The sequence below is a fragment of the Hippocampus comes genome, unplaced genomic scaffold (genome assembly GCF_001891065.2).
Source record: "Hippocampus comes isolate QL1 unplaced genomic scaffold, H_comes_QL1_v1.1 scaffold298, whole genome shotgun sequence".
Taxonomy (NCBI): Eukaryota; Metazoa; Chordata; class Actinopteri; order Syngnathiformes; family Syngnathidae; genus Hippocampus; species Hippocampus comes.
Genome location: NW_017805417.1, coordinates 150,537 through 161,046, shown reverse-complemented (window position 1 = coordinate 161,046; position 10,510 = coordinate 150,537). Strand labels below are relative to the sequence as shown.

The 10,510-nt window shown below is 49.9% G+C and overlaps 3 protein-coding genes across 4 annotated transcripts in view; all 3 read right to left on the bottom strand.

The window, feature by feature from the left end:
• nup160 (nucleoporin 160) overlaps positions 1-856 on the bottom strand; it is a 10,644-nt gene extending 9,788 nt beyond the window's left edge. Inside the window, exons 1-2 of the mRNA XM_019874022.1 lie at positions 724-856; positions 113-227 (exon numbers count right to left, since the gene is read on the bottom strand). Coding sequence (XP_019729581.1) covers positions 113-227; positions 724-814 — 206 coding nt within the window. The 5' untranslated portion in view covers positions 815-856. The remainder of the gene's footprint in view (positions 1-112; positions 228-723) is intronic.
• Positions 857-3,038: 2,182 nt separating this feature from the next.
• The window catches only part of LOC109518249 (transcription initiation factor TFIID subunit 4-like), a 15,241-nt gene continuing 7,769 nt past the window's right edge, over positions 3,039-10,510 (bottom strand). Inside the window, exons 1-15 of one of the 2 annotated variants that reach the window (XM_019873985.1) lie at positions 9,541-10,013; positions 9,295-9,461; positions 9,098-9,199; positions 8,210-8,401; positions 8,014-8,136; positions 7,846-7,935; positions 7,582-7,746; positions 7,428-7,491; positions 7,226-7,331; positions 6,734-6,903; positions 5,996-6,126; positions 5,750-5,875; positions 5,599-5,655; positions 5,323-5,445; positions 3,039-4,015 (exon numbers count right to left, since the gene is read on the bottom strand). In XM_019873985.1, coding sequence (XP_019729544.1) covers positions 3,848-4,015; positions 5,323-5,445; positions 5,599-5,655; positions 5,750-5,875; positions 5,996-6,126; positions 6,734-6,903; positions 7,226-7,331; positions 7,428-7,491; positions 7,582-7,746; positions 7,846-7,935; positions 8,014-8,136; positions 8,210-8,401; positions 9,098-9,199; positions 9,295-9,461; positions 9,541-9,994 — 2,238 coding nt within the window. In that variant the 5' untranslated portion in view covers positions 9,995-10,013 and the 3' untranslated portion in view covers positions 3,039-3,847. Of the gene's footprint in view, positions 4,016-5,322; positions 5,446-5,598; positions 5,656-5,749; positions 5,876-5,995; positions 6,127-6,733; positions 6,904-7,225; positions 7,332-7,427; positions 7,492-7,581; positions 7,747-7,845; positions 7,936-8,013; positions 8,137-8,209; positions 8,402-9,097; positions 9,200-9,294; positions 9,462-9,540; positions 10,019-10,510 lie in introns of those variants that run through there. The other variant, XM_019873984.1, reaches the window with a different exon arrangement.
• The window catches only part of LOC109518251 (transcription initiation factor TFIID subunit 4-like), a 1,806-nt gene continuing 1,290 nt past the window's right edge, over positions 9,995-10,510 (bottom strand). Inside the window, exon 2 of the mRNA XM_019873990.1 lies at positions 9,995-10,510. Coding sequence (XP_019729549.1) covers positions 10,028-10,510 — 483 coding nt within the window. The 3' untranslated portion in view covers positions 9,995-10,027.

Below are 10,510 nucleotides of genomic sequence, written 5' to 3'. Positions count from 1 at the left end.
CCCCCCGCGCCAATTTTGCTGCTGTAGACTGCAAATTTCCCCAGTGCGGGACAAATAAAGGTTATCTTATCTTAATGCAAATCCCGATAAAAATAGGGTGAGTGCCACTGACCATGAGATGAATCTGTTGCTGGTGATGGAGTGCACTTTGTCACCGCCGCCGGTGTCATAGTGGAAGGCGCCGGCAGAATCTGGAAATTTCACGGCTCCCGCAGCGGGCGCTGGAGCTGCGCACATCACACCAACTTAGAAAATCAGGCCGTGGCTTTTTGGAGTGCTTGAAAAAAAGTCTTAACGGGAAACGCCACCAAATCTCCCGACAAATCTCCTCCACTGCTCTGTGAAGCCCATCTCCGATTGGCTGACAATAAAAATGTGACCATGGCCACAATATTGCCGTATTGAAAATGCCTCAATATGGGGGGCGGTCTCGTCTAAATATTTCATTTATAAATACACAAAGATTTATATCTATTGTAGAACTTACGTTTAAGGTATTTAAGGACATGCCGATGTCGCTTCATCAAATTTGTACACAACAAAATTAAACACTACGATTAAAGTTGCGGTCCATTCATACACACACGCGCGCGCGCAGAGCGTAATCGGCCGCCGGCTCCTGTTAGCATGTGCCATCAGCGTAATGTCTTTTTGTCTAACTAGGTTGTTGCCAGACGTTGGACGCGTTCAACAGGACACAATCCAAGCGTGCGTTGACTTTACCGAGTTTGATTTGGACATCTCGGAACCTTTGGACGGCTTCCCGCTCAAACGCGCAGACCTCAAAGAAGCTTCGGCCCAGCGTCGCCGCCATGTTTGTCGATGAGGCCGTGACGTCACTACCGGAGTGCGCTGGCCGGCCACCGCGGGCGCGTTTAAAAAGCGTCACAATAATTTCCACAGAAGATCGCTTTCACTTCCAAACATGCGGTTGTTCCTAAGACAAAGAGTTCTTCTTCTTTGCTGGTTTCAACCGGGAGAAGAACTTGTCATATAAGTTTGCACCTTGGACATCAATTTAGTCAAGTTAGGACAAAACATTAAAAAATGACATTGGCACAAACAGGATGTCATTCCCAGGTGTCTGGGGTGAAACGATGAAAATGATGATCAGTCTACTTGAGGTCTAAAAACAATGGATACAAATTAATCAATTCCGAACAAAACACAAACGTCCGACTGTCACGATGAAATGGAGATGTGATAGATGGTCACGAGGTGCTCAGGAGTGTTTCTGATTATTTATATATGTAGGTTTACTCTTGCTTGGTACTCTTTTTTTGTTGTTGGCTCTTTGGATCTGTTTTGGGTCCCGTCTATGTTGATTTATAATGATGGCATTTAATAATAATAATAGTTTATGTTATCACCATGTAATGGTAACTTTTATGGTCACTATTACTTATCTTCAGTATTTTTATTGGTATAGATGAAAAATAAATATATAAATATGGACAATATGGAGAAGGGGTGGGATTTAATCAGTCTAGCCTTCTTCCCACTCTTTTTTGAGCATAGATAACTGGCATTAGGTAGTATTTTTGCTTTTTTGTTGTAAGTGTATTTTTGGCCTTTTCTGCTACTCCCACAATGCATTGCCGTTGGACATACAGTGTTCAAAGGCTAACCCCAACAAAACGTCATTTGCCTTCGTCTCACTTGTACGCATGTCATTGTTGGCTGTAACGTAACAGTTCCCGCAAATCTTTACGAACCAGTGATTTGACGCCAGTGATTTGACGCCCACACAAAAGAAAAGCGATCGATCACCGGGAGCCAAGCTGTTGCTCTGGCTGCGAGTCACCAACCTCGCCGTTGGTTAGCAGGCTGAAGAGAGCTTCACATAAGCGCTGACATGCCGTTGTTTCGTTTACCTTCGCGAATAGTAATCATACAAGATAAGTAGACAACACCCTGCGTGTTGTTAGAAGCTTTATTCTTTTCCGTAACATGGGTGCTAATTTTGATTAGCATGTCTGGTTTATACAGTACTGCGTGATGGCATTTAGCTAGCTTGGCGGACGTTCGTTGTTAAATCAATTATCTTACACGCCAGTTTTGCATGGAACAATGGCTTAGCGTGACAAATAAACTGTTAGCAGAGTCGTTTGCATGGAACAATGGCTTAGCGTGACAAATAAACAACTTGAAGTGAGAACGTTTTGCCTCTTGTAGAAGTGGTTGTCAAGTGCCCGACCAAATGGCACAATCAACATTCATTCAAATCATAAACATGACTGACTCAGCAGTGGGTTTCCTGGTTGCCTTCTGCGTGACGTCACTTCGAAATTAGTTGGGTCAGTTCGAGCATTATTAACACACTCAACGCTTTGATGAGTGAATCCTGCACGACATTGGGAAACGGCGTGTCACCAACGTCCACTTGCACGGTGCCTCATGACAATCCCTCACTCTTTGGACTCTCCCAAGAATTTTTGCTTCGGGAGCTTTGCGGACCAATTTGTAAGTTCCCGTCATGTTCACGACTTGTCTGCACCCACAGCCACCCATACAACAACAAACCCGCTTCAAGAGCCTGCTCATCGCCAACAAATCCCTCAAAACCTGCCCACACCTCTGTGCAGCACAGTCACCCTTCCCACGCCGAAATCCCTGTACTTTGGATCTTTGGGGACAGGAACTCCCCCCTCCACATCATTCCAAAAACTGTTCAAAATGGACCTCTTTCAACAAACCATTAACCATTTCACCTGTTTATTTGTTTGGTCTGTCTTTGTTTTTGGGGGGTTGTAAAGCCCATTTGACTTTTTTGAAAGGCGCAATGTCAAACTGATGTATGATGATTACAACATCCAACTTTGGAAAATGCAAAAATTCATTGCATCTTGCCGATGCTTTTCAACCTCAAAACCTTCTTTTTGAATGATGACGAATCATTTCAAAATAAGAGCATAAATTGTATTGCTTCAACTTTTTATTAGCGCAAAACTTTGCTGGGCCCAGCCATCGCCATGGTGACACCCATGTGCAATGACATCATGACAGTGACATCACTGCCCGCTCATGTGACTCGTGCGCACTTTCCAAAGGTCTTTTATTTCATTTGAGTAAAGGTACAAACAGGTGTAAAAGTCCATGGTTGAGTAGAGAATGTAGGAAATATAAATAATCGTAAAAGTTGGCACCGACCGACCGAGGCGCTCATCACAAGAACTAAAAGAAAGAAAACATTAAAAACCTGCAAAAAGTCTTAAAAAGTGAAGAAAAACTGCATTTCGCACTACAAGATCAAAGTGGAAAGAAAGTGTGCTGCTGTGGCACTGCGCAGGAGGCCAGAACCAAAGCGGCTCCGGGGCGCCGCCTCTTTCTGCTTCTTAGCCGACCGACTTGACTTGAACAATCACCGCGTGTCCGCCCTACTTTAGCATGTTAGCAAAGCAGTCAGCTAGCTTGAGTGTTACATGGAAAAAGTTCCTGTCACTGCTAGCATGTCATTGATGGTCAGGTCATGATGTTGATCGGCCGGCTCAACCTCTGATGGGTTAGATTCTGGTGTGTGTGTGGGCAGAACCCCATTTTCGTGTTCTGAAATCTAGCGCGCGCATTTAGCCCAAGACCCCTTTACAGATGGGCTGCCACCAAATCCGAGCTGTCGCTTGTTAGCTCCGACGCTAAGCCGAACACTTACGGCCGCCGTCTGACCCGGCCCCACATGTGGTCACGTGATACTACGGGAAGTGTTGCTGTGGCGACGGGGGAAGGCACACGTCAGCGGATGATCTTGGGAGGGAGGGGTGGGGGGGCGGCGGTGTGTGGACTTGGGGGCGTCCAGGTTGTGGGTCCACCTTCACTCCTAGAGTGTGAGGGAGCGGTCCGGGATGCGTCCTCACTTGAGCAGTGCCTTGTAGAGCATTAGCGAGCGTGCGGTGCTGCCGTCCTGTTCCAGACAAACAATCAAGTCCCTGAGGTTGACTCTGGTGATGCGCTGACGCCATGGCTGCCGCGGCGAGGACAAAGACGACGCGGACGAGGCCGCCGACGACCCGGACGACACCTGCCGACAGAGGAGCACGTCACATTCACGCCACCGCAAACGTGTGTGCTCATTTACCGTTCCTTGAGTCGGGTTGATGAACTCAAGTGTCCACTCATCCATTTCCTTTATCTGGTGTGTGTGTGTGTGTGTGTGTGTGTGTGTGTGTGTGTGATGTGACTTCTGATGAATATTGCGTTGGTGCAATAAGAAGCAATTCGATGAATCTGCCCATTTTCATCCATGTCAGGGAGCTGCCATCTTGACATTCCACCAGCCCCTGCTGGCGACTGAAATTGCAGTCACTCGTTTTCTGGCTTTGCTCACGTGACGGTCACAAGGCCAAGAGTATTTTGATGTCAACTGCAGTCGACAGCAGGGGCCAGTGGGAATGAGTCCTCTGTACATAATTTGGGGGATTTGTCGGATACAAAAAAAAAAGATGTATTTTCCATCCCTTTATTCCACAACAGGACATTACAGTGATCCCTCGCTATTTTGCGGTTCGTTTATCGCGGATTTTTTTCAAACATATTCATAAAAAAAAAATTAATTAAACCAAGTCCGCAAAAAGTCCACAAATGGTCCGCGAGAAGCAGCGAAAGTCAGCAAAACAATAGCGAGTCACACAGTGCAACAAATAGAGTACTACGTGCATATGTTTACTGTATTTTGTTAGTCATACACTAACCTAACCTAACTTATACATGTTTAAATCTATGAGTATACAGCATTAAGTAATGTTAATTACTACAAAATGTACTTCTACATGCATGTATACCATTAAATTTGGCCTTATAAATATTTTTTATACTCATACACATGTACATATACCTATACGGGGGGGGGGTTCGCTACTTCGCGGATTTTCGTTTATCGCGGGTGGTTTCAGTCCCCATTAACTACGAGAAACGAGGGACCACTGTACTTCAAATTGATTGTGCAGAAAATGCACAAATATCAACCGATGATGATTCAGTTCCTGGTGTGGTGCCTAACAGCGATCAGAAAGATCGGCAAAAGTGTTGATAAGCGTTTTTCCCCCCCCCAAAAAAATAAAAGCAGACATTTGGAAATGTCTTATTTTGATCTTTTTTTTTTTTAATCCGTCTGCTCTCATGGAAGAAGACAGAAATGGGACAATGTTTACCCCCGAGAGGCTGAAATAAGAGCAATTAGACAATTTGAATTAAACAATGCCCTCCAAAAGGCAAATCAATGATTTAAAAAAAAAAAAAAAAAAGTGGACTAATTTGCAAATCGATTGTTGATTAACCGATGAACCGTTGGACCGTTAAAACTTGTACTTTTTGGCGGTGAGGCGTTACCTCGGCAGCGGCGCCGCCACCGCCCGCCGAGTCCATTTTGCGTTTTTTTCTGGGCCCGATGGCGGCGAGCGCCGTCAGGTTGGCGTCGCGTTGGCGCATCTGAGCCAACTCCTGCTGCTGCATCTGTCAACAAAAACATCCAACTAGTTCAAAGATCAAATCCCATTTTCCCGATCCACGTTTGTCTCCCTCCGAGTGCTTATCGTGCGGTTGCGGGTATCAACGGTCATTTTGACCAATTCATCCGTCTGCTGTGAACACCAAAATCAAACGAACCTCTTTGGCCTTCTGCTTGAGACGGGCCTGCTCGGGATCCTCTTGCCTGGCTCGACTCTGCCGAACAAACGCACACACACGCAAATGAAGCCCAGGACGGTCAGCCCGAGCGTTGCCGGCGCGCTGCCGCGTTCGGACTCGTGCTTTGGACCTTGGCGGCCTTGAGCAGGATCTCCCTCTCTTGCTCGTCCTTCCTCTGCTTCTCCAGACGCTCCAGTTGCTCGAAAAAGCGTAGCTGGGAGCGAACATCGCTCGTCTGCTCGTGATGCTCTTCGTCCTGGCCGCAATAGCAAGCGCGCCGTGACATTCCGGGTTAGCAGGGTACTTCTCGCGTCGCGGCATTTCGCACGACCGTCATCGGATTTCGGGTCGGGTTGTTACTGCGTCGTTGCGTCACCTTGACTGCGTCCGATCGGTGCTGAGCTAGCGCCGTGACTTTCTCCAGCAGCGAGCGTAGTCGCGACTGCGTAGCGTGCGACACCAAGTTGACCACCTCCAGGGGGACCTCGCTCACGCCGAGCCTGCGAGCTGATCACGCAACACAGCATCGGCAAAACAACTCGTCACTTCGTCAGCGCAAGGACGGCGCCGCTTTGCAAACCTTCAAAAATTTGATGCGGTTTACCTCGCTAGCAAATTAACACCACCGGTTTACAAAATGCTTTTCTAAAAATAAATAAATAAAAAAATATAAGACGGTTTTGTATAAAAGGACAAGAGATGATGTAAAGAAATCAACTGGTTTGAAAAAGTCAAATGACGTTGCCACGTGTCAGTCAGTCAATCGTTTTTCAAAGAAAGAGATTGGAGAGTATTTCCAATCATTGAATCCTGGATATCATTTTGAAGACTTTGGAATGATTATTTGAAGGAATTTGAATCCCAACGACGGCCTTGTTTTTCCAATTGTTGAAGATTTCTCCAGGAATCCTGGTGATGTAGCATAATCGCAGGCTTGCTGGCAACACAAAGCACCAACTGACGGCCCAGAAGTGAAAAGAGTCGGGAAAATTCGTCAAACGAGCACGCGCAACCTTTCCTATCGGCGGCTGATCAGCCACCGCAGCTTTTCTCTTTCCTTGGCGCCATCTTGACAAGTTTGCCACCCCGAGCGAGGCCTTTTGCACCCGCTCACCTGTGTCCAAGATGCGTCGGTGCAGCAGGCCGGCGGGCAGGAAGGCCTCGTCCTTGCACGAACGGATCTTGGTGCCCACCAGCTCGGAGCTGGTGGCCAGGATGCGGGCGTTCTCCTCACTCAGGTTGACACCGGCCATGGAGGCCACGTCGTTGATGTCGTCGTCGTCTCTGCAACAAAGTCAAGTCTCAAAGCCTTAATGGGGTTCCCTACAATTTTGTCCACATCCACAATTTTTTTTTGAGCACAAGACAAGGCAAACCATCATAGGAGCAAAGAGCAAAGTTTCCCATTGCAGTATAAATGAAAAACATTATGAGAGTCTATAGAAAATTCTTGCAAAGATGCAATTTTATTCCCCTGGATTTTATTTTTTTAATTCTTAAATTCCAACTTGTTTTATTAATTTTCCCCCTCAAAAAGTATTAATTTTGCATTAATACGTTTTTTTTTTTTTTTATTGGAAAATAGTTGATTTAATTCCTGACTCACCTGAAAGTCCCGCCCCCCGGGTCTCCCAATTTCTTCTGATTGGCTGGCGCCGCCAAGGTGACCACACTCTTACCGACCATGGCGGCGGGTCCTCGCATCAGAGCACCTGCGCAAAACAAGCAAAAGGCCAGCGCGGTGAGCCGATTGCATTGCCCCGGCGCCACACTGACACCTGCTGGAAGGAAGACTTGCCAACACTCACCTGGAGTTCTCACACCCACCACTATGGGGGCACGAACTGCCTGCATCGTGCTGCGACCCATTGCCTTCAAAAAAAAAAAACAACAACATTGTAATCAAATTGTTTATTTTGGTTTCATTAAAAACATGCGAGGAAAGTGAAAATCTTTCCCCACCACCGTTGCGGTGGCGAGCGGTGCGTTCATCCGGACGCCGGGCGTTCCGACAGGTAAGCGCGGTCGAATGGCGGCGTTCATGGGTGGGGCATAGCTGGAGGCGGGGGGCGTGGTCAGCGACTGCTGGCTGCTGAGAAGTGACTGACGCAAGGCGGGAAGACTTTTCTGAAGACGTAAAACATTGGAGGGTCAATGATTGACGGGAGATGATCGACACCAACTGCTTCTTGTGATTCGTTCAGGATTCGGGAGGACGATGACAACCTTGAGGAAGGGGATGAGGTACGGTTGCGGGGATGATTTCAGCTCTGCCTGCAGACGACTCGTGAACTCCTCAGGCTCAATCTTTGCATCCTGCGCGCACGCCAACACACACATGCGCACATTACCCCGGTGGTGTATACACACATACACGCGCGCACGTTAACGTACGAGGAGGTCCTGGACGAGCGCTTTAACGTTCTTGGAAGTGTCCGGCGAGGGCGAGTTGTTCGACGCCAGCTTGATGAGCGTGGCCAAGAAGTTTTTGCACTTCTTCACGTTTTCCTGCATTTCCTGTCGACATCAAAGCACAACAGAACGTTTCCCGACCCGTTCGCCGCCGCAACCCTCGACCAAATGGACGCACCTGCGACACCAGCGTCACTCTGCTGCCGCCGGGTGCGGCACCGGTACCGGGCGCCGCCGCCAACGGCTTGACGGTGGCGGCCGTCGCTGTGGGTGCGGCAGTCGTGACCTCTGCCGCCAATGCCGGTTGCACCTTCGGGGGCGGGGCCATCTTCACCGAGACACCGGCGGCACCGGAGGTCACCGTGATGGCCTTTGGAAAGAGAACAAAAATGAAATCAACAAACATCACAGTGCCACGATATTGCACCCCACCCCCACTATGCTGACATGAGCAACGTGACAAGTGGCCAGCTAGTTTGAGGAATTTTTAACAAAATATGGAATAAGCACTTGAAAGGCTTCCATAAGAAATCAAGGTGAGCACTCAATCAAATTTCCATATCATTGTTTCACGAAACTTGAAAAATTGAAGTGATAAAGCCACAAACTTTGCAGAGTTTTTATCGTCTAATTTCTGACTTACTACCATGTGTATACGCCGCACTTACACGCGCAGAATGTTGTCGAGTTGTAATAGTGGACACTTAAAAGATGGCAAGTCAAAGTGATTAGTACAGCAAGTTGATAACTAACTTGTGGCTCATTGGCCTTTATTTTAGCAGAAATCACTGAAGGAATAAATCTGATACTGTTTATTGTAAATGCAGAATCATTTATTGCTTGTGCAAAATCCTTGGTTTCTCTCACAGGCGGTTGCTGGCTTCCATTTCAGTTCAGATTTTTGGATGGGTGACGGTAGGGCCATTTTGATACATCATCTCTCCGGATTTAAGTCCACAAGAGATGATTGGTAGATATTTTACATTAAAACTCGTGAGTCGTCGTCGCGTGCCACTGCCTTCGAGCTCGTGCTAGGATTAGACTGGAAGAAGAGAAAGCGTCTCACCTGCACCGAGGAGGACGAGGATGGCGATGAAGAGGAGGAGGGAGACTGAAGTCTGGTGTGAGGGGGGGTCGCCAGACGGATGTTTTGAGGTGAAACAGGAGTCTGTGCACACACACCCGCCCACCCACACAAAATCAGACGCGAGACCCCTGGCGTGCGTAGCGACTTTTGCATCAGGCGGTGTCATCACGACTCACCGGAGCGGCGGTGCTGACCCGGATGGCAGTGGGCGCGGTGGGCCCAGCGGGTCTCTGTGGGACGGCGGTCAGGCCGGGGCTCTGCTGCGTCTTGGCCTGCGCTTGGGCCAGGACCTGCTGCGGCACCATCACCAACTGACCCGTCTCGATGCGGACCAGAACCATACCTGACACACGACAAACATGGACGGGTGACTGGTTTCCATCCGAATATTTAGAGTTGTGTGGGTTGGTCAAGCTGCTCACCTGCGGGCATGGTGAACCCGGGGGGCAGCTGGATGGTTGCCTGCTGCTGAGGCCGGACGGCCAACAGGGGGTGAGGGGCAGCTGGACGGACGCTCCCGGTCGCCGTCCCGGCTCTCTGGAGGTGGACGGCGCCAGCTGCTCTCACTGCAGCCTGGCCTAGCCCGTTGACGGCCGGCTTGACCGCTGGGGGGACGAGGGGCTGTGCGACGGGCGAGCAGGCTGTAGCAGGGGGCGGCGGGGTGCTAGTCAGGATGACCGAGTTCCCGGAAGCGGGCTGACCCGGCACCAGCATCTTGCTGTGGTTCACCACCTGAGACGGCGAGGGAGCCCCCGGGGGTACCACAGATCCCCCTTTGGACTCCACGCCGTTCTGAGCCGCGCTGGGGAGTCTGTGCTGGGGGGCGGGGTGAGCCGCGGACTGGGCTCCGGGAAGGAAGTTGACCGGGGCGGCCATGACCGAAAGGGGGCTATTCGCCGTCTCAATGATTTACACCATCGTCGTCGTCGCCGTCGCCGTCGCCGTCACCGCCGCCCCCGTCGTCGTCGTTGTTATTGTTGATGTTGTTGTCGTCGTTGTTGTCGAGGCGGCAGAGCTGAGCAACTTGACAGCTCCCGCGGTACCGTTCAAACTTTGCAAGCCGGGCGACGCCGTCCTGCCGCTGGCTTCGGCAGCCCGCTGGAAGCTAACGGCAGCGGCGGGCTGGGCACTCAAAGTTTGAACTGCCGGCGCGCGGACGGGCGAGCTCGAAGCAGCCGGACCAAACGTCTCGGGGCCGGGGCCGGCGCCGCCACTGACTGGAGCCGCGCTCCCGCCGCCGGAGGTAGAAGAGTATGAGGGGAGAAGCTGAGCGGCGGGAGGCTGGAGCTTTAAAGCCGCCCCCGGGTGTCCTTGTTGCGGCTCTTGCTCGCGCACTTTCCCTGAGAAGTGAGTGGCGGCGGCCTGAGCTCCCTCGCGTTTGCCGGCGGAATA